At 42.0% G+C, this 23,544-nt stretch overlaps 1 protein-coding gene across 3 annotated transcripts in view; it reads right to left on the bottom strand.

Moving 5' to 3' along the window:
- DOCK10 (dedicator of cytokinesis 10) overlaps positions 1 to 23,544 on the bottom strand; it is a 194,932-nt gene that overhangs the window by 53,788 nt on the left and 117,600 nt on the right. For all 3 annotated transcript variants that reach the window (XM_023510352.1, XM_023510353.1, XM_003784896.2), the window contains exons 16-27: positions 22,035 to 22,114; positions 19,436 to 19,623; positions 18,888 to 18,953; positions 17,051 to 17,143; positions 15,548 to 15,671; positions 15,250 to 15,371; positions 14,850 to 14,936; positions 12,802 to 12,894; positions 10,896 to 11,014; positions 8,829 to 8,898; positions 5,241 to 5,354; positions 1,981 to 2,052 (exon numbers count right to left, since the gene is read on the bottom strand). In XM_023510352.1, coding sequence (XP_023366120.1) covers positions 1,981 to 2,052; positions 5,241 to 5,354; positions 8,829 to 8,898; positions 10,896 to 11,014; positions 12,802 to 12,894; positions 14,850 to 14,936; positions 15,250 to 15,371; positions 15,548 to 15,671; positions 17,051 to 17,143; positions 18,888 to 18,953; positions 19,436 to 19,623; positions 22,035 to 22,114 — 1,228 coding nt within the window. The remainder of the gene's footprint in view (positions 1 to 1,980; positions 2,053 to 5,240; positions 5,355 to 8,828; positions 8,899 to 10,895; positions 11,015 to 12,801; positions 12,895 to 14,849; positions 14,937 to 15,249; positions 15,372 to 15,547; positions 15,672 to 17,050; positions 17,144 to 18,887; positions 18,954 to 19,435; positions 19,624 to 22,034; positions 22,115 to 23,544) is intronic.

Below are 23,544 nucleotides of genomic sequence, written 5' to 3'. Positions count from 1 at the left end.
CAATTCATACACTTTTTGGGAATCAATTTTACTTACAATACAATCTCTTAAAATGTGTAAACATGTTTTTTTGGCACCCCTGGTATTTTACACATATTAAGTGACTTTTAAGTTGTTTTCTGTTATCCTAAAGGCTCAAGGTAGAAGAATTCTTGCACTGCAGACTGTGGACTTTCTGTCTCAGCACAGGAGAGGAAGGAAGGGGGGGGGTGGCACCCTCCCTGATCTGCACAGCAGGAACATGAAGGAGCACGGGAGTGGGGCAGGACAAGTCTCAAGGAATGGGCTCGGGACACACAGGCTGAATTTCAGGCCCTGGGAGTCTTGTTAGGAACAGGGAGGGTAATGGGAAATCAAAGGTTCAGCCAGAACAATGAGCCTTTTGGTACCAGAGATGTTGAGAAGACATTCAGTGTTCCCAGGAAATAACAGGAACTGAGCTGGGCTAAGAGACAGTGTCTGCCCAACCACATGCAGGTCCCTAGACGAGGGGCCTGCCACACTGCAGGAAGCACCACTGTGATGAGTCTGTCGGTTCCTCTCCACCAGGCCCCACAGCCATTTACTCAGGCCACTATGCACCCGGCAGAAGGGCAAACTCACATATTTCAAAGACTATTGGACACAGGATCGGAATCGGCATTAATAACCAAAAACTAGAAGCATCCACATGTCTGCCCTGCCAGAGTGGGGACTTACAGGGGTGGAAAGAGGGTCCCGACTAACATTCTGTTGACAGTAGGTCCACTGGGTCTGAAGATCCACATAATAGTCATTTACCTCATTTGAAACGTGTAACTTATATTGATGGAATTGGCTTTGGAGAAACCTTGCATTGGGTGTTTGGTTTGTGGTTCTGGTAGGGAAGGGCCAGGTCTTCCCTCCTGGTAGGGAAGACTAGTGGGAGACGTCTGGCTTTGCCTCTCTCCCACCAAGAGGCTAAATCAGAACCGTTATCATAATCACCACTGTCCCCACCCCATGCAGTGATGTTCTGATTCACTGTCCAGGTCTGACAGGAGCAGTGTCAGAGGTTTCCCCTTGGCCTTCCCCACAATGGAAGCTGGGACGAATGTTTATGTGTGGAACTCAGGGGACCCACTTGGTATTCCTGGTCTGTAACTATGAATGGTCACATGCAGATGAGTATGGAAACCAGAGGCTGAGACCACTCTGGAATGAGGGTTTGGGTCACACCCGAGGTGAGTCACCAAGGCCTTCAGAACCGCTAGCGGGTGAGAGGAATCTAGAATGGGTAGCACAGTGGGGAGATGATGGGTTTTATATGGGCTCTCAGGGACACCAACTGCTGTGACAGGAGCTGTCATTTATCCCATCAGCCTTCCTCTTCTCAGCTGCCTCTCAGGAAGAGAGCCCTGGAACCGAGGGGACCAGCTTCGCGCACGTGTGTAGCACACCACACTGGAACTGCTGGAACGGAGGGGACCAGCTTTGCGCATGTGCATAATACACCATGCGCAGCCCGGAAGACTACTTATGGCTCAGATGTTCCTTCAAGACAATCTCCCGGAAGGAATGTAAACAGCCGCTACTTGCTGGGGTCCCCTCCAGCATTAATGTCAAGGCAGCTCTCTCCCCAGGCTGCTCCCAGTCAGTGCCTGAGTTTGTGGAAGTCCCTTGGCCAGACTGCCCAGTGCAGGGATCCACTAAGAATGTCCGTGCTCCCAGACTGCCCATCGGCCCAGGAAAGACTTTCTCCCTGTGGGGATCTTGTTCCCAGGAATCAGACCTCCTTTTTCCTGCCACTTGTCCCCCAGGAAATCCTTCGCACTTCTCATTTTGTCCTGACATCTGCTTCTCAAAGGTTTGTCTAACGAACATGATCACTGTTTCTACCTAAAAAGCAGTTAAGACAAATTGCTAAAGTTTACAAAACAAATAAAAATGGAACTAATGAGAACATGTTTATTGGTGTAACTTTTGGATAATATTATAATGCTATATTACTTATGATCTTACCTGAATTTTATTTGTGTCAATCAAGTGCTGTGCCATTGATTTTAGGATAATCGCAAAGAAGAACCAGGAATGCTATTAGAAATAAAAAGATGATAAGAAATTCATTGTCCTACGGTAAAATAATTGTTCTTTATGATATGTAACATTATAATATATTTTACCTTAAAATGAATTCTTTGAAATTAAATGAATCACTGTAATAATACATTCTCCATTATGTGGTAGGATGATCTTTATCTAAGTTCTAACGGTAAAAGTAAATGTCAAACATTTCAGCTTCTCAATCATGTCCAAAAATATTTTAATCTAAAACTAGTTACCAGTTAATTTGTCATGACTGCCTAAAAAATTGTTTTATGAAACATTTATTCATAGGATGTCCTATTTGTTTCACTTAAACAAAAGTAAACATGCTTTTCATATCAAAATATATCATAGGAGGCCCACCCCTAAAATTGCAAGGGCTAGAGGTGGACCCTCTAAAAGCAGAAGGTCACAGATTTAAGTATTTAGAAGTTGGAAGCCAAGGTAACGAAGTGTGAAATAAAACATGTCTGATCCTCCTACCTTGACAAACATAACTTCCTAACATCTTGCAACGCTGCACCAGAGCAGGGCCCAGCCCGTCTCTTCTTGCCCGAAGCTCTGTCCTGCACTTTGAGGGGCCTGGTGCGCATGTGTGACTGTCCTGCCTACACAAAAGTGCTGTCCATAGATCAGCCCTCCTCCTGCCACAGACAGCTCTTCTCTGGGGTCCAGGGGTGCACTCAGGTGTCAATTTGTGCCCTCTGAGGATGGACTTGGGAAAGAGACCTAAGCAGCACCTAGAACAGGCGTCCTCAAACTATGGCCCTCGGGCCACACGTAGCCCACCAAGTGTTTTTGCTGCTGCTGCCTGTCCTGCTTAGCAGCTGACTTGTCCCAGGGCCTGTAGTCCAGCCCTCCAGCAGCCTGAGGGACAGCGAACTGGCCCCCTGTTTAAAAAGTTTGAGGACCCCTGCCCTAGAATCATTGAGGTAGGGGCTCCTGGGGTTCCTGCCCCACGTCTAGAAGGGGATGTGGGGGCTTCTGGTGGGATTATTCTCTTAGCTCCTCTCATACTGCGGCCTGTGAGGACAGGTGCAGATAGAAACCAAAGCACATCCCCGGATGGGTGCCCCTCTCGCTGCATCTAAGGGTGGTACCTACCCTAGATATAAAAAGTTACATTGTACACACACGGCTTCACGGACACACCTCCCCTCCTCTCACCTTCCTCTCCTTCCACCACACATAAGTTTTGAATTTCGGTCTAAGTGTTTCCTTGCTTTACTTCATCAGTTTGCTCCCAGGTCTTGCACAATGAAGGAATATTCAGTATTGCTACCGAGATGCACATAAACAGAACCACCCTGCATGGAGTCTTTCGGGATTTTCATTCAACAAATTCTGTTCTGCAGTTCACTTACGTTGCAGGATGCAGCTGGGTGGGGGTGGTCACATACTGTCTTGACGTCACATACATAATCATTATTTACTTATCTGCTGTACTGTCAGGGGCATTTGAATGCTATCCAGTTTCAGGCTGATATAAACAAGGATGCTATGAACTTTTTGGTACATAGTCCTAACTCCAGGGTTGGCTCGTGTGAGGAAAACAGGGGCAGCTCAGCTCAATGAAGGGGTCATTTCTTAGTAAAAAGAAACAGAAATGGCTGCCTGGTATTGGAAATGAAATGCAGGTTGTAATCCCCGCACCCCCACCTTGAACACAGGATGTTTTTAGCCATCCTGCTAAACGTTAACTCGACAGACTCCCAGCCCTCCACACCTCCACTATTTTTCCTGAATCCACCAGGGCTGATGAAATGGAGCCCTTGCCTCTGTTTATGTCTGATGACAGATGAAGCCTGGACCTCTCTCCTACCTGTAAGTTTCTGGGGCTGCACACATTTCCTTGGGTATGTACATCCTGCAGCCTCCCATCTCCTGGAACCCACCCACACCTCCCTCTGGAGCACAGGACCCACCATCAGCAAAATCTCCTGCAGACGCAACTTGTCCAGTGCCTCCAGTCACTCCCAGTCTTGCTCTGGGTGGAAAGCAAAGCCCTCGTAATGGCTCGCAAGGTCTGTGCTGCCCGCTGGACCTCTCCTGCTTCCCTGAGGCAGCCTGCACTCTCGTCTCTGCTCATTGGGCCCCAGCCACCGCGGCCTCCCTGCCTCCTCCAGACAATCCAGCCATGCCTCTGCCTGACACTTCCCCAGGTCCTCCCTCCTCTAGTGAAGGACTCTGAATATCCCAGGGCCTGCGCCTCACTTGCTTTGCGTTTCCTGCTCAAAAGTTGCCTTTCTCCTTAGATCCAACCTGAGCGCACGATTTATCACCACATCTCACCTTTCATCCTCAGCACTCCCAGTTGTGCTTACCTGTTCCCCATTTTTTTCCTAATGCCACTGTTCTCACCATCTAACATGCCATGTGATTTTATCATATTGGTAGCTCATTGTTCCTATTGCCTGATAGAATGTAAACTCCAAGGGGGAGGGCAGGAATTTTTATTTTATTCTTTGATGCACTCCAGGTGCCTAAGACCATGCCTGTTGCATGGGAGGTGATCAGAACATATTAGTTGAATAAACAGAATGAATATACCCACAAGGCTACTTCAGATGAAGAAATCACTTGGCCTAAGATAATTTAATGTTGGTGAGCTCATCTTGATGGTTATTGATCTGGCTTCTCCTTCTAGCTATTTACTATTCAGTTGTTCAACTTTTAAGTCCCAACAGACAATTTAATTTAATGTGGGACTAAATTCCTGGTTATATAATAATTTAGAGTATCTTTTCATAAGCTTCTCACGGTGTGTTCTTTCTGTTCCTAGAAATGCACTGTGTTTCAACTTTGTGGGGACAAAAGACAACTGTTGCTCCCCTTCCTGTCTGTGCCAGTATAATCATCAATACACCACTAATCCTTCCCTTGGTTCACTTCCTCTCCCTGCGGCCACAAACCCCACGGAGCTTATGTGTGGTATGCTTGGCATTCTGAATGTTTTAGATTATTCTTAATAGCCAAAGCACTTAACTGGGTCTGTTCTACTTTTTCCCATGTTCTCTTGACTTATTCTCCTTTGCTGAATATTTCTCTATGCTAAATTTCAATCTAAATTTTATTCCAGAAACTACAAGAGAAATGATCTATGGAAGCGAATGAATCATGTTACCTTACGGGTGAGCACGACCCATTCCCAGGACTAACAGTTAAAAGACCTTTACCTTTAGGACATGCTTTACTGTTGTGGAGTCATTTGATTTCAAAAGACCAGTCACATTTTTAGCCAGTTCCTCATGTATGGTTCTCTCCTTGCATGTCCTGGTCTTGAACACGAACTGAAGAAATCCAAAAAGTGAATTAGGGAAATACTTTAAAAGAAAAACCAAAGCTTCAAAAATTGTATGATACGAATAACTCATAGCTCAACATTATCTTCTCATGCCAGATTTTGTCATGACATAAATGAAGGCCCAGTGATAAGAGCAGCACACACCTGGTCCTAATCAGGGCTTTGCATAAGCAGGGCCTTGCTCACCTAAGCTCTCCCTCAAACTCTTTTCGTAGAACTCAAGAGAAAAGCCGGAGAGCCATTTAGCAGGTTCAAGGAAACATGGAGGGCTTTGACCCACCTACTTAGGACACCACATTCCCCTTCTCCTTCCTTCCACTGGTAACAGGTGGCATGGTAGCAATTCTTCATCCTGAAAGGGTAGAGCACCCACTCAAATAGCCAAGTGGGGAAGCAGCTGCCTTCCAGAGGCCAGTAGGTGAGCTCCCCACAAGCCCAGGGCTACCACCCCCTGCTTGGACACAGCTGTCAAGGAGTTCATGAACACCGCTATCAGTAATGTAACGAATGCTGCTTATCTTTTATTTTGTGAAATACTGGTCTTGGCATGCCCTTCCGAGTGCATGGAACAGCTAGTTTTTAATATTTCTTCACATCTTTTAAGAATATCAATATCAGTTTGTGCACATACATGTATTTTAAATATAAAAAGCTTATTACTGAATTATAATATTTTGTTTATGTGTTGGTTTTGTCTCAAGGAAGGGCCCTTCTTCTAAGATTTCTTATTCAGACTTCACTGTAATGGAGGGTGAAGGCAGCCAAGAGATTGGCTTAAAACAGAGGCACGGTTGGGTGGTTTCTGTGGCTCAAGGAGTAGGGCATCGCCTCATATACCAGGGGTGGTGGGTTCAAGCCCAGCCCCAGCAAAAACTATAAAACAAACAAACAAAACAGAGGCACATTCACTTTGGGGTCCATAACCATTTCTCTGAACTTTGTAGCCCATCGTCACTTAAGTAGTCTTGGAGGAACCTGACTTCTCCAAGCTCAACCCAAAGGAAAAAGATGAAGGTAATGGATGCATGAAGCTATAGATAGGATCAAGATAAATCCCTCTCATGGGTTCCATGTTGGATGAGGGTCATGTCACCACAAGCTATCTCACCCCACACACAGTTATTGAGTCTATAGGGCATTTCAACGAATACTGAAATATTCTTAGTTTTTAAATTTTGACCAGAATCTGTCAGTCCAACAAATCAATAAGGACCACAGCACTTAATTAGATTGACTTGAGGCATACGTCCTTGACAGAGACATGGCGTGTATGTTCATTTTGGATATTGTCGATGGAGTGAGTTAGCAGCACTTAGCACCATTGAACTTGAAATGGTGTTTAGTTTATTTCTGAATAAATAGAACTGGCATTGAAAATCATATCCTTCAAGGAAGTCCAATCATGTATTGGCACCAGCCCATTAGCATTCATTATACTCCTCGACGTGAGGCTTAACTTCTGTATGTTAAAATATAAACTTTCCCACATAGGGTAAAAAAAAAAAATCAGACTATTTGGTCAAGCCCATGCTATGAACCAAGCACTGTAACCAGAAGTCAGTCCTGGACTCTGAGAGCTGAGTGTTCACTTGGTCCCCTCCTTTTCATTTTGCAGAGGAAGAGACGGAGGTTCAGAGGGGCTGTCTCAAGTTAACTATTTAACTTTACCTAGAATCTAGTCTCTTACACTAGTTTAGCACTCTTTCTAGAGCAAAACCTAAGTTGTTTCTATTTATTAAAAGGTATTTGCTTTAGATATGGAAAATAAATTTTAAAATACCTTGAGGAATTGTTATCAGCCTGAAATTCTGCATAGTTTTGAACAGCTTCAATGAAAACTAAATAAATAATCCCCCATATTATAAAATGAAACAGTCTTCTCAGAATATTTCAGATATCTTGGGTAAGAATAAAGTTTATGCCAGGATGTGTCTCTAATTCATCTTGCCAAGAGCATTGCAGATAAATAGTCTGACATGTGAGATGCTCATAGGTACTCGCCTTGGTTATTGCAAAAAATCTTCACAAGACCAGCAGGTTCTAATGTAATTTTCAATGATTCTGTTGGAACTAAGAAAACAACATGCGTTGAGATGGAGATGCTAGTGTGCAAGATGGATAGAATTTTCTTTTTTTTCTTATCAGTCCCTTTGGAGATTGAAATGGAGAATTGGTGTAAGGCTTGAGAGGGGGAAAGCTCCCAGCTGATTCTCTTGAATGGGAAATCCATCAATCCCTATGATAATTAGCTGTGACTGTATCTTAAATAGAGCAAACTAAAATGGACTTTGTAGATGGAACTGGCTTTCTGCAATTGAAATGTGGGCCTCATTGGATAAAATTATCCCACAGAGAAATTATTGTGAAGTAACTGACTATTTTTGGCAGGTGGATTATTTTAAGCAAAGGCACACACTCACGTTTTGATATTTGGGAAGACAACCAACATTTCTCACAAGTAGCAAATATATTGATATAAAACTGTAATGAAAAATATTTCCTTACAGATGGTATCTCAGAGGGGTTCTTTCCAGAATGCAATTTCTAGTTCCTTCCTTTTATAGGACCATTGATTTTATTATTCAAAAACAAGTTTCTAGTGGAAAAGACAAATTCTTCTCTAATTATCTTTCTAGACATCTAGAATATATAGGTACATATTTATCCCTATATGTTAATAGACTATATTCTTTTTATTAAAAATTTACATCTCAAAAAGTTTTAATTGATGCATAGGAAAAAATAGAGATTTAGGCCTTCTGTGTAGTGTAAAATATGATACTCCTATGTATCTCTGAGGAGTTCTTTCTTTTCATTCAAGAGGATGACATTTTGGTGGGAACTGTGAAACTGCAAACATCATGACAAGTTCACTGGCATTAATCCACAGGCCAGGTGGAAATGAGACTGTGAACATCTCCGCGTGAACACTTGACGGAGGACGCTGGAGAGGGCAGTGCACACAGGTGGAACAGGCAAGTGGTTCATGCCAGAAGATAAAGGACTTAACATACCAGAAGCAGGTACAAATATACAGTAACTGGGAAAATGAAATAATGCCTGAGAAAACAATAAAGAGAGCTAAAAAAAATTACAGAAGAAACACAGAGCATTCAACAAACCAGTAGGAAAGGCATCCATAAACTGACACAGGAATTTCATTGACTTGTACTGTTGATGCCCAAAGGACACTTTTGTTATCTCCCTACGCGGTTCTTTCCTCTGTCTCCCTATATAAATATTTATTTGCACATGTACACATTATTTCCACATTACAAAAAATTCATCTAGCCCGTTCATTCAAAGAGAGAGGATTCTAAGTAACCAATTGGAATTCCTGATATGACTGTGCTGGGCACTGTCCAGCTCATGGGAGGAAACTTCCCACTTATTGCAGACGTTAAATGAGACGAGCCACACAGCACAGGGGATGTGAGACCAGCCATGGGGGATTCCATACCTTAATGTACGACTGGACAGAATGGTCTAGCTGCTCCTCATGGCACTTGGCCACGATGTCGGCCAGAACCCTGCAAAAACAAAGCTGGTCAGTGGCCTTTCTGGAGAAGGCAGAAAAAACCCACTCTAGTTTATCCCTGGAAGGCTTGATGAACCGGGTACTTAATAGCTACTGAATAATGAATGCACCACCATTAGACTCCTGTTTTACCACACTCACCCCCCAATCTGTAATCTGTAATGTCTATTAGCCATGTGCAACCTTGAAACTTCCAAACATTATCATGTAAGTAATGTCTTATGTGTCTGTAATATCACACTGGAGACCTTTTGCCTGAGTTGAATGAACTAATTACGTTCTGTGTCCTTGCTGACATTGTTTTTTTTGGAAAAGGATCATTTTTAGTACCTAATTAAAACATTAGACTTTTAACCTCTAGTTAATAATCATATTCCATTTTAAAAGGGTTTGCCTTTCGATCTACAGGCTTCATAGATACGCATATGTTTTTTTGAACAAGTAACTAGGTTACGACCCACTGCTTTGTTGTGTTTGGCTTTTCCCTGAGCTGGGTTAGGGAGTAGCAGTGATAGTCTGGGTTGATTTTTTCACATTAATAGTACAAGCTGTCCCGTGGTGATATTGCTCAGGAATACCTTGGAATTTCAACAGATCTATCAGCTGCAATACTTAGGAGTCTCACCAACACAGACACAAGTATTTACGCTGAAAAGAGCAGGCTGGGTGGTGGGAGGTTAACCGGAAAGATCATCTATATTTCTGTCTAACAAGGGTACAAGTGAACTTTTCTAGAAATAGAATGTAAATGTTTTGACACAATGACTATGCAAATTACATGAAATCTATGTGAACCAGCTTGATGAAAGTGTTTCAAAATGTATGTGAAAACACTACACTGTACTCCCTGTTTGCATCAATGTATAGAGCTATCATTTAATAAAAAAAAAAAAAAAGCACCAGGTAAAAGCACAGTTGGTGACTTTTAATCTGGGTCCAGAACTGGCTAGTTAAGGTCCCATGAGAGATACTTTAATTTTCCAGAACTTCAGGCCTATGCTTTTAAAAAGTAGGCTAAAATTCCACATTCTGAAAGGGGGCAATAATGCGCCTGAGTTAGGAAGATATTGGAAGTATTTCAATCGCAAAAGTAATTTTTTCCCCCAGATCGCTATGACGAAGTTTTTATTTTTTTTAAAAATGAACATCAGGGACATATGATTTAATAATTGGTTCAAAGCACCATTTCTATAAAGAGGAAATCGTGATTTCCAAAGTCACCAGCCAGATTAGGGATGCTGTAAGAATTTAGCACAGCCAAATACGCAGCGAAAGCAGTTGAAGGAAAATGTTTAATATTTAATAAAAATTTCTGTGGGAATGTGAAACGATACAGCCATGCTGGAAAATAGTTTGCCAGCTCCTTAAAAGTTGAGCATGCAATCATCCTACCACCGAGCAATTGCACCCCTGGGCATTTGTCTCAAGAGAAGTGAAGGCTTATATTTATAAGAAACCTGCGCATGAATGTTCATAGCACCTTTATTCATAAAAACCAAAATTGAAAATGATCCAGATGTCCTTCAACAGGTAAGTCATTGACCATACTGTGGTGCATCCGTATCACGGAATACTACTCAGCGGTTGAATCGAAAGGGATGAACTACTGTCAGATGCAACAGTGTTGAGTGAGAAGCCAGTCTCCAAAGTTTGCGCACTGTATGGTTATGTGTCCATATGGAAGATGGAGGCAGTGGGCTAAACTAGGCAGAGGGCCATGGGATTTCTCCGTATCATTCTTTATAACTGCATGTAAATCTACAGTGATCTCAAAATAAAAAATTTAGTTGAAAAAAGAGGTCTAACACATTACTAACGATAATAATAAGAGATTAGAAGGGAATGATTCAAGAGTGAGAAATATTAAAATTCGTGATGTGCTCAGATAAAATTTAAGCACACAATAATAGCAGGCTGCTTAGTTACAACCAAAGTTTTGTGTGACCACGGATTATAGAATCTCCTCTCCCAAGGTTGTGGTCTGGGTACCTGGTGACAGTTGTAGTTATTTCATCTTCCTCATTCTGTATCAGAACCTTGAAGAGCTGATTCAAGATTACAGGCAGAAAGCTCATGATGGCATGAATCTTTTCCACGTTTAATAAGTTCTGTAGTGAATTGAAAAAGGATACCAAATGAAGATGAAGTATGTCTTGGAGTTAAGACTATAAAATTACTAGAAGAAAACAGAGGAGAAGAGCTCCATGACATGGGCCTGGGGATTGATTATTTAGGATATGAACCCAGAAGCACAGGCAACAAAATCGAAAGTCCTTGCATCAAACTCAAAAGCATCCGCACAGCCAAGGAAACAGTAGAGGGAAGAGATAACCAGTGGAAAATATCTGCAAGCCATACAGCTGAGAAGGAATTAATATCCAAAATATATAGGGAACTCAGACAATTCAACAGCAAAAAAACAGTCCACATATGGTGGCCCATGCCTGTAATCCCAGCACTTCGGGAGGCGGAGGTAGGGGGGGACTGCTTGAGTCCAGGAGTTCAAGATCACCCTGGGGAATATAGAGATGCTCTGTGTTCAAGAAAAGAAACGAAACGAAACGAAACGAAACGAAACGAAAAGAAAAGAGAAGAGAAGAAAATGAACAACCCAAATTAAAAATGAGAAAAACGAAAATAGACACTCTCAATAGAGACATACAAATGGCTGAAAGGTATATAAGGAAGTGATCAACATCATTAATCATCAGAGAAATGTAAATTAAATCCATAGTGAGGTGTCACCTCATATCTGTTAGAATAACTATTATCAGGAAAGAGCAAAGTTAACAGGTGCTGGCATGTGGCGGAAAGAAATGTGGATGAGTATAGTCATTGCAGACAACAGTAGGGAGTTCCTCAAAAAATCTGAAAATGGAACCACCATATGACTTAGCAATACCACTCTTGGGTCCATACCCAGAGGAAATGAAATCAGTCTGTTTAAATGTCTGCACTCCCACTTTCATTGCAGCACTATTCACAATGGCCAAGACACGGAAACAACATAAGTGTCCATCGACGGATGAATAAAAAACGTGATATACACACACACCCAGTGGAATATCACCTGGCCTTAAAAATGAGGAAAATTCTGTCATATGAAACACTGAGAATGAACCTGGAGGCCATATGGTAAGGGAAACAAGCCAGGCACACAAAGACAAACGTGCGATCTCAGTTGTGTGCGGCATCTAAAAAGCTGAACCTATAGAAGCAGAAAATGGAGTGGGGATGCCAGGGACTGGGAGGGAGGTGTGGGGGAGACCTCTGCCGAAGGATACAAAAATTTCAGCTAGGAGGAATACATTCAGCAGATCTATTGCACAACTTTCTGATTATGGTTTGCAACAGTGTATTGTATTCTTGAAAATACCAGGGAGTAGATATCAAGTGTTCTCAACACAGCCAGCATGTGAGATAATGAAGACGTTAACACAATGTAGCCATCTCCCAATGTATACATAGATCTGAACATCATGTTATATATCATAAATGTACAATTTTTGTTTGCTAATTAAAAACAAATGAATTAGAAGAAATAAAGCTTGTCCTGGTATTTTTCAGAATGTGAATAAGAATACTGCTTATTTCTTCAGTGCATTTGGCCTGGCACGCAGTTTCAAAGACTCTCTATTTAATGAAATAATTTAAAATACATGGATTCTGATTTTCAATCATTTTTATTTTGGGAAAACACTGATCTTTGCCTGTTTTCTAGTCAACAAATTATTTAGGAATTGTGAAGCGACATTATTTACTCCCTGAATGAATTGATGAGGTACTTTAAAATCGTCAATGATCATCACCTCTCGGTTTGCTACCGGGTGGACAATGTGAAGGTCTCTTTGCCTGTTTTACCCTGGAGACCACGGACACTTGCCCGTCACGTTACCTTACAAGAGAGGATGAAACTTGAGGTAGGTGACTGGGACATGTCTTTCTCTCTTTTTTGGCACTGTTGGAAAAATGCATTCACGTGTGGATCCTGCAACAGCAAAAAACCAAACACAAACATCTCTCATGACCTGCAGACTATGAAACAATCCCCCTGACGGGAAAAGTGCACTTCTTGAGGGTCAGAGCCTGCACCCTCGGGCCTTCCTCGAGAAGTCAGCGGCCAAGCTTCCATTTTCACCGGGCACTCTGACCTCCTGGGGGTCTGACTTCACCACAAAGCCCACCCTTGCTCCTGTTTCCTTCTCATAGGTCTTGTCATCCTTCTTGGCCATGTGACAATGGCTGGAGAATTACTTGCTGTGCTTTTAAAAAGAATTTCCTTCTCTTTCCCCAATCCTGCTTCTTCCAGAGACTTCTACCAATTTCTCTTACATAGGCTTTGGCACACATCAGAATAGGGACTCCTTAACACCCGGAGGAATAGTTTTAGGCTTAAAATGGCTGAATTAGCTAAAAATTAGGAAGTCTACACCTAACATCAGAAGATAAAGCTGACTCTTCCTCTCGCCCTTGAAGTCTGTTTCCTAAAGACAGTGGCACCTTGGACATTCTCTAAGGTCTGTGTCAAGGTTAGAGGTTATGTAGTCAGGAGGTGAAGCAGGGAATGTGAATGAGGACTGGGGCTACACAGTCAGGGTGTGTGAGAAGGAGAGAGAGGGGGGAAAGATCTTCTGTTTACTAGCTGTAGTTCCTTTTTTGACTAGAGACAACCGTTTTCCTTTTACACATCTCTTCATTGCTTCCTCTATTTGGTCATTATTTATGGAAAGCTGACTGAGTGCCAGACTCTCAGCAGGCCCTGGGGGCCTGACCCTGTCCTCTGTGGACCTTCCTTGTGGCTGGGAGGCATCCCAGCACAACTTCTACATGCACACCTCTTTAATCACAGTTTGATAAGTGCTTCAGACGAAAAGCAGGGTGCCATCTGGGTGTATGACAAAATGGCTCAGCTTTGCCTGTGGGGCCAGGGAACAGGGACGGCTTCTTTGAAGGAGTCACCCTGAGCTACAATGGGAAGAGTGGGCAGGAACTGACCAGACCAAGGGGAAGGGCAGGAGAGAGGGACAGCTGGCCTTCCAGCTGAGGGGCTGAGTATGGGTCTCCGTGGACTAAGTGGACGTGCTGCTGCTGAGGGTCCTGGGCGCCTGAAAACGGAGGGGAGGGCAGCAGCGTGTGGGCGGTGACTGTGAGGGTAGAGAAGGGTGCCTAGGGGTGATGAGGGGGAGACTGGGAGGGCTGGCAAAAGCAACAGGAAGCATGAAGCAGAAATTAACAAACAGATATGCACTGAACTGAAGGGAGGAGAAATAACTATTTTGCCTTGTAACAATTTACTATGTAGTCCATAATCGGTGCCAGAAAATTTCCCACATTGCGGTAAAATAGGCTGCCTCGTGATGGGAAGGAGTGAAACTGTGGTAATTTAACAGAGATAACAATCACATGTGGGCAGCATTGTCCAGTTAACAAAGTGGTTCTCATCTTGATCCTCACCCCAACTTCAGAGGGCAGAGGCTTTACTGGACCATTTTCCTGATAAGGAAACAAGGACTCTGTAGGGTAGAGTGATTTATACAGGGCTCTCACATGGGTTCTGCTGACCTGGCGGCCTTCCCTCAGGGTAGCCCTGGGCAGGCACCTTGTGTTAAAGGCCCGAAGTCCTTATTTTTAACATTTAATATTTTTAACATTTGGGTGTTGCCAGTGGAAGCAAAACTTACTCCAAAAGGAACGTCATCCGCCAAAAGCACTTCTGGTATTTTGGTCTGAAGTTTTATGGTGTCTGGACTTGAGAGGTCAGGGCATTCTAACTGTCTTGAGAGAGGCATGAAGTCACGCCCTGCACTTTCTTTCCTGTACTATTCAGTCACCTGATTTTCTGCCAGATCATGAACCAATTTGTCTAATCCTGTAAATATGGGAGTCACCTCAAGATTCTGTGTGTCAGAGAAGACAGTGAACACTGCAGGACAGGGCACTCACCTGCGTATTTACTGTTGATACCACAAATGTAGATACTTTGAAAAGCGGTTTGCCACCATCAACCCATTTAATGTCACTCACGCCATGCTGCAAGAAAAGTTGGTTACTGTTACTCTGACAATTTGAGAGAAAGAAAATAAACTGGTTATTTAGTTTATGTTCATTTACCATTCTGATTCATGCTAAGAGGGAAAATGAAAAATTCAAATACATTTGGCACTACTGGTAGACGAGACCAATACGATATCAGGGCATCATTTTTAATAGATGATTTCTAGTGGCTAAAAACTAGAGATGGGGACTAGCGATGCTTGATTCCTAACTACACTCTGGTCTAGAAGATCACCGCATCCATTTGGCTGATGTGTTTTATGCTCTTCAATAATACAGAGTTCAATACCTTTCCACTTGGAGAATCTTGAAAGCTTAAATAATTAGGAGGCAGACTCGTTGCGATTGGGATATTATACTCCTGAGAAGCGATCTGATCATGTCTCATGAGAGGAAGCCAGGCATAGCCCACTGTGCAAAAGAAGAACGGAGAGAACACTTCTAAGAACCAGCAAGAAAGCTATTTATCAGGTGCGAATCCTCGATCTCACCAGATATGTTCAGAGACTCAGAGCATCTAAAAACGTTTCCAACTCAAGTCAAACAGATGATGCGTAAAACTACTTCCGACCACTTCCTGTTGGTACCTGATGTTTCCAGAGCCTCCTTCTTTTTGGCATTGGCTTTTGCGTTTATGTCACAGGTGACGTGATAAAAAGAAAACAAGATGTGGTGTTTCTCATGGAGTTGTGTTGGTAGCTCAATTTTCACCTGCAATGAAAGAAACCGTATTTGGACTGATGTTACAACCATTTGCCAGGACAAGACAAGTCATTTAAAATACTCTTTAAGTGATGTCTGGCTCATGTTCAATAGTGTTGAATGTACTGATTAAACTCTCAGTAAATATTCAGTAAATAGTGTTCACATGTGGATATTATTTCTTCTCCTCCATCTTCTTCTTCTTCTGTTTCTCCTTCTCCTTCCCCCTCTTCCTCCTCCTCTTCTTCCTTCTTTTTTTAAGACCCAGGGTCTCTCTCTGTTGCTCAGGCTGGAGCGTGGAGTGCAGTAGCATGTACACAGCTCACTGTGGCCTTGAACTCTTGGCCTCAAGTGATCCTGCCTCAGCCTCCCAACTAGCTAGGATTAGGTGTGCACCAGCAGACCTAGTTAATTTTTCCATTTTTTGTATAGATGGGGTCTCACACTATTGCCCAAACCAGTCTCAAAATCTTGGCCTCCAACAATCTTCCTGCCTTGGCCTCCCAAACTTCAAGGATTACAGGTGTGAGCCCCATGTCCAGGCAAGAACACGTATTTTTTTGATGTCTACTTTATATTGGAATTCTGGGATCCTGTTCAGGTAAGCTGCATTCAGCTCAGCTATCAGCAATTAAGGAGTTCCCTGAATTGTCAAATCAAACAGTAAAGTGAGAGCCACACAACTCATCTACCAATTTATTTAGGACAGTGGTTCTCAGCCTGTGGCTCACGACCCCTTTGTAACAATGAAAATACATCCTGCATATCAGACATTTACATTATGATTCATAACAGTAGCAAAATTATATTTATGAAATAGCAATGAAAATAATTTTATGGTTGGCGGTCACCACCACAAGAGGAACTGTATTAAAGGGTCTCGGCATTAGGAGACGTTAGGAAGGCTGAGAACCACTGATTTAGGAGATGCTCTGTGAAGCTAGCAAACTTCTATCTGTACTGGTAAAGAAAAGATTTAGAACAGCTGTTTCAACATGTGGTCCCGGGAATATCAGTACCAACTTCACCTGGAAACTTGTTACAAGTGAAAATTCTGAGGCCTCAACCCTGATGCATTGAAAATCTGGGACAATGTGTTTAAACAAGCCCTCCAGGTGACTCTGAGATAATAAAAACGTCACATTTTTCAAGGTCAACTCTGTGCTAACATACATGGATTTGCAACATGCTTCTGGTGCGAGTGTCAATTAATGTGGGCTATAAATCTTGATCAGTGCACATCTGCCCAGGCCGGTGCTTAGTCTGAGGGGTGGTGTAGAGAGAGCATCTATCACCATCTATCACCATCTATCTGACCACTCCCCCATCCTTCCTCCGAGCTGCCGCTGGCCGCCGTGTGAGGGGTGGGGGCGGGGGCTGGCCCTTACCTCATCTGAGAAATCCGGATTCTGGGAATGGTGCAGAACTGCTGTGTGGGCGGCTGAGGTGAAGAGGGGCCCTCCGGGTTTTCCATAAATACACTGTTTAAGAAGTTATGAGTTGAATGATTAGCAAGTCTGGTATTATTCCTTAGTGATATAAAGGTCACATCTCCCCATCCTGGGACAGTGACTAACTTTTTGATTAATTGCCCAGGTTAGCTAACACTGAATTAACACTGAACTTCTCTGGCCTGCTCCCTGCATCTGTTCTATAACGGGAAGCTGCTGAAGATCGGAAGGCTTTGATTCCGCGTGTAGATCATATGCTACAGCCGAACACCAGCACCAATTCACTCTCTGATCACCGTGAGATAGGCGCTGACCGGTTGGGACTGGTCCCTGCAGAGCGGCTTCCCGGAGGGGCCCACGGAACCAGCTCTGGTCTAGAGGAAGGTCCCAGGCCAACCGCAGGCTTCCCGGACGCGCCATCTTCCCTCCACCAAGGCTGACCTGCCAGGGGGCGGCCGGCGCCACATCATTACCTGACTGTTCTGTCCTAGCCCCCCAGTCAGGCCAGGGCAGGTGATATGCCACACCCTGGACGTAGCCCCCGGAGCTCAGGGCCTCACTTCGGGCGGCTGGCACCTGCCTGGCTGTATCTCTTGAGCTGCTTGAGAATGCCGTGAAGCAGGGGAACCCACACACCTGGGATTGCTTTTTCCTAGAATTTCCCTCCTCAAATACACTGCTCTGGCAGGCCCCAGAGCAAACCTCATAGTTTTATTGATCTTATTAGCTTGATTTTATTGATCTTATTAAATCTCATGATCAACAACTGGACTGGCTTCCCAGATGCCTGCCATCGAGTCATTGCCTCTGATCGCCTGACAATGAATTTCTCTGTTCTTTCCTGAAGCTGACGCTGTTGTGGGTTCCGTGACCAGGGCTGCCAGCAGTGGCCTGCCTGTCGCAGAGGACTTTCCTCTTTCCTCTGCAGGATTCGCTCAGCCATTTTCTCCTGAAAAATTCTACACACTTTCTCAGTAGCATCAATTAGAGGACCCGTGAAGAGATGATCTCAGAGGAGGGGGGCAGGGCGGTTTAGTGAGAAATTAGCTTTGTCCTTTACCATCTTGTTTCTCGGTTCACTGAAGTTGGTAAGATCTGGCCGTGGGCCCACTGAAAATGACTTCCCTCTCTATCTTTATAGGTTCCTTTATGTTCCTTAAGTCCCTAAAATAAAACGGTATCCTATATATCAAATACGGATTCTAAAAAGTGTCATCCAGTTGCAGTTTTATAGGTTAAAACAGCACAGTTCATATGAGCCTCATAGTTTTATTGATCTTATTAAATCTCATGATCAACGACCGGGACTGACTTCCCAGAGCCATTTTCCAGTTCCTCCTCAGGCACTTGGCCACGTGCACCGTCTATAAATACGAACATCCCTGGGCCCTGCGTTAGTCATTAGGCCCGTGTGCAGCCCTGCTCGGCACAGACCACAAAGGCCAGCTGCGATGTGCCCTTTCAATCAAGCCCATTCAAACAAAAGACAAGCTGGTCTTTGAAGAGGGCAAAGTCTTCGAATGAGGAATCTTTGCATTTATTTCATTATTCCTTTTTTCTAAGTCATGAAAAACTAAGGGAGCCCCAAGACAGGCATTTCTCACAGATCTAGTTAATGATGGCTATTTAATCAGTTACGTTCAGAAAATTTAAAAGAAATATCCTAAATTGTTCCTATTTTAACCACAGTCACCTAAAAAGCCCCTCAGTAGTGGAAGGAATCTGTGTGCCCGCCTTCCCGCTTTCTGCTGTGTCCTGGGATGACTCCGCTCACCTTCACGGGCCTGGCGCCTTCTTCATCGGAATTTTTGAATTCAATGCACACAGTTATATTGCGTGCCTGAAATTACAGCAAGGGGAAATGGAAATTATAATTGCCTATCGAATAACATCAGAAAATAATCCAAGTGCCTAAAATAAGCAGTTTCTAATTAAATCTGCAAGATGTAGAATACCCAACATTTTGTGTGACATTACCTATAAAGCTCTGAATCAGTAGAAAGACCTGGAAGGATCATTTAAAAGGGAATTAAAAGCTGATGTGGAGAGGGAGCAGGAATGCTATTTTTAAAGCATCTTAAGAAAGTAAAAAAATTGGTCCTCGACAAAATTATTTAGGGCTGATCTTGGAAAGGATTATTAATACAAAATGTCATGCTTACACACTTTTAAGGTGCAAATTATCACTGTCCCTTACTACGTATTTTCTCTAAATAGTTTTCCACTGCTGGCCTATAGTAATTATTATTTTTACTTCAAGAACCATCTTACATGGTCTCAATGTGGCGAAGAGAGAAGATCTCTCAGGAACTTATATCCTACCTTGTTGAAACATTTCTGGCTGTCATACTTGAGGTGTTTGGGGTAAACGTATATTTGATTTTTGTATACTCTATAAGGACGACAAAACTTTGATGAGTCGTAGACAAATTCTTCCACCTCCACTGTGGGTTCTGGTTGAGCCATTACGTTGAAAGGCTTGACAGGGATAAAGGACGATGTTACACAGTCTTAAAAAATCAGAAAATAAGAGTTGGTCACTTAATATGGCTCTTTTAAGGTGAACAATACTTAATATATTTTAAAATGAACCCCCTCAAGATACAAACTTCCTGCTTGTACACCAATCAATGTTACATTGTGCTAGCATGAAAAATGTGTAGGCGGTGGGCATGGCAGATTAATAAACTACATATTCTATGTCAAAACTATGTCTCAAAAAACTAATACATCTTTTGGATGGATTTATAACTATTTTCTTTTTGTATTAGGCATCATATAAAAAGCTAGTATTAACTAATGAACCTCTGAACCTGCTAACTAGACATTCGAAGATGTAACCCACTGACTTTTGCTATAATGTTACAAAAATAATACAGATATTGATACATGATAGAACAAAGCTTTGTCCAGTGAATGTATTACTGAGTATCAGATGGATCCATAGTAACCTCTTCATGAGGAATGATCTTACAGCATGGACTGAAGCCCTCTCTGCATTATTAGATACAATTTATTTTTCTCTCCGTTTTTAAAATAATCTTTTAAAAATCTAACCTTGTGAGATCAACCTAAGGGGAAGGGGAAAGAAAAGACCATTAGGAATTGATACAGTTTTGCCACTAAATAGTTTGAAGGCGGAAGGCGTGGCCCTGAAAGACAGCAATGCCTTCGACCTTCCTCACCTCACTGAGATTATTTTTGTTTCTAAAAGGCAAAATGATCAATTACGTATGCTTGGGAATCAAATGACAGGTTTTCCCCCAAAGCCAGTTATAATATTTTTCAAATGCCCTACAATTTTTTCGAAGAGAATCTTTAGCTTTCCATCTGTTGCTTTTCCTTTCCGCAGGTGTTAGAAGTCCGTTCCTCAAACCAGGGAGAGGACGTGGCTTAGTTTATCCTCTGATTTTCACATCAATCAGTATAAAAACAATGTGGAGCCAACCAACCACAGCTTAAGTTAGAAGGCTCATCACACTGCACATTGAAATGATTTGTGGAATATTGTACGACTGGGGAATTTGACAGTGCAGTAGTGATCCAGATGTCCTCTGGTAATAATCCCTTCTCTGTTCACAGTTCGTTATAGGTGCCTTTATTCATTCTTTGCATCACTGAAAAAGTCCCTAAAAGGCATAATCAGAAGTAACGAAACAAAGTAACAAAAAAATAAATTCTGGGCTGGGGGCAGTGGCTTATGCCTGTCATTGTAGCACTTTGGAAGGGTGAGGCAGGAGGATCACTTGAGGTCAGGACCAGCTTTAGCAATATAGGGAGATCAGGTCTCTACTAAAAATAGAAAATTAGCCGGGCATAGGGGCAGAAGCCTGTAGTCCCAATTACTCAGGAGGCCGAGACAGGAAGATTGCTTGAATCCAAGAGTTGGAGGTTGCAGTGAACGCTTATAATGCCACTGCACTTTAGCCCAGGTGACAGAGACTCTGTCTCCAGAAAAAACAGAACAAAACAAAAACTGAAACAAACAAACAAAAAAAAAAAAAAAAAAAAGAATTAAATTCTAAAACTCTTATTTATAAAGTTAATGACAACCTTCTTCTGCAATTCGAATTTTCACTGACATAAACAAGACTTCTGAACATATTTTAAAAAGAATGCATGTTCTTTGTGCAATAATACAGTCTAACTCTAACAATATTTTAGTTATAATCACTGTATATAAGTTATGATCACGTATATGTATCACTATATATATATATATATATATATACACATATATATAGGCACTTAAGTGGCTATACCTGGTGTGTGGAGGATCCTTCTGGCAGGACTGTGTGGCTGAACCAGCCTATATTTTGAGTCAGAGGGATTGGGTAGAATATAAATTCTTTGACTCCATCCAGGTTAATACAAAAGATGTAATTGAAGAATTTGTATTCTGTACCGTTCCTCTGACTCAAAATATATGCAGGCGTATAGCACTGTACCCCCTGGGTGAAGGGCTCAACTATAACTTGAACTTTGCCTAACAAATGCATACAATGTAATCTAATCACTCATGCCCTCATATTAATCTGAAATAAATTAAAAACATTAAAATTGAAAAGAGTACAAATTCTCCCATCATGGGTTATTAATTTATTAGTCTATCCAAACCTGACTTTCCTCATTTGCAAAGCTCCAGGGCTTTGAGGAATAAATGACATAATTTAATAGCTTGCTGGATGCATGCCAGCTAAATGTCAGGTACCCTGACTATGGTGCTTGCCCTATAAGCCTCATCATTTGTCTTAATGGAGAAATGAGAAGGCCCAAATTTTTATAGAATCATGAATTCCATTTATCTTAACCTTTGGGAGAAAACGAACAACCCCCCTCCCCCAACCTTGTAACCAACCAACTGAAAAAACCCACTAAATATTCAAAACTCTACAACCAAGCCATGACATTGTCATCATACTTGGAAGTTCCAAGGGAACGTTGTCAACAGCAATATCCAGGCTTCCAGGGATGGTCTGCATTTTGCTTGTTCTGTCAGCCCTAAAAGAGCACAGCAGTATTGAAACACACACACACACACACACACACACACACACAAAAGGATGTCATTCCAGTTTTCAAGAAAAAAGTAGTCAACTATAATCTTGAGCTTTGATTGGGGTAAACCATAGACCCTCAAATAACCCTGTGAATTATTTCATTTAACTAGTTTAATTTTAAACACCAAAGTTTATGGGATACTGCAAATACAATGAAAATGGGGAGGGGACATATTCTGAAAGATATTAAAGATATTCAGAATAAATATTTTAAAGATGTTCTGAAAAATATTTTAAAGATTCTTATTCTTTTAAATATTCTTTAAAAATTTTAAGATATTCTGAAAAATATTTTAAATTTAATTTCTTCTATACCAAATAACAACTTACATAAATAATCAAAAAAGTACTATAGTAAATTATATGGTTTTTGTTAACAAAAGGTGAACCAGTTTAAGTGATTCATCCTCACGATTCATTTTAAGAAGTTTTGAGGGCAAGATTGGTCTTTGCTACACTTGCTAAGTAGACAGTCTATGCTGTTTTTCTCTTCACTTAGTTGACTTCAAACAAAGATGACACAGAGCCTTTTCCTGACTCCTGTGCCTTCTGTCCTCTGTCCACCTTGCAATGTATGCAGACACTGCTTCCCACCTGTCCTTCCCTCCTGTTCACTCCCTGACTCAGCTAAAACCTCTCTCCAATCTTCCTTGAAAGTAACCTGGAAGCTACTGATAACAGCTTATTGTGTATCCCTCTCAAATCTCCTTTGAAAGGTAGAATAATTATAGTGATGTGTCAGAGCCAACTCTTCCCAGCTTATGAGAGTTAACTGCTAATTTTTCAGGAATTTTGCTTGACAGTTGTGAAACAGAGCCATTATTAAAAATCAAATAATATGTACTTACTATTTAAACAAATTATATTAAACACAAAGATAATAAGTACTCAAAATTCACCATTTTCCAATTATTTTACTAAATGGTAAGGTTATCTGAGCCCTCCAGGTTATGTACGTCTAACTGTGTGATGGAAATGCTGTAGAAAAGGTGTCCATCTCCTCCTAAGTCCATGTTTAGTGACGGCCCATTGTTAGCTCGAAATCAACAATGGTAGGAGAATTTACACCACAGAAATTGGCTGTCAGTACAAATTAGAATTTCCCCAAGAGTCAGTTGTGAAACACTTGTCAGCACATCACTGAGAAGACATGTCCCATGGCCTGAGGCTTCCATAAAGTAACCTGAGGTCAGCATTACCTTGTGTATTCTATTCAATTAAGGTACCCTTAATTGGTACAGTAATAACTTTTTTTGCTATTCGCTGATAACAGATTTTGTGAGAGTTTGGCTTTCTACTGTTTGTAAAGGGTGGGCAAAAAATTCATGTGCAATTTATGGGCACCTGTACAAACTTTATGTCCACCCTGTA

Source organism: Otolemur garnettii, unplaced genomic scaffold (genome assembly GCF_000181295.1).
Source record: "Otolemur garnettii isolate 467f Iridium unplaced genomic scaffold, OtoGar3 scaffold00013, whole genome shotgun sequence".
In the NCBI taxonomy this organism is placed as follows: domain Eukaryota; kingdom Metazoa; phylum Chordata; class Mammalia; order Primates; family Galagidae; genus Otolemur; species Otolemur garnettii.
The sequence above is the reverse complement of the archived record's forward strand: the minus strand, read 5'-3'. Positions and strand labels throughout refer to the sequence as shown.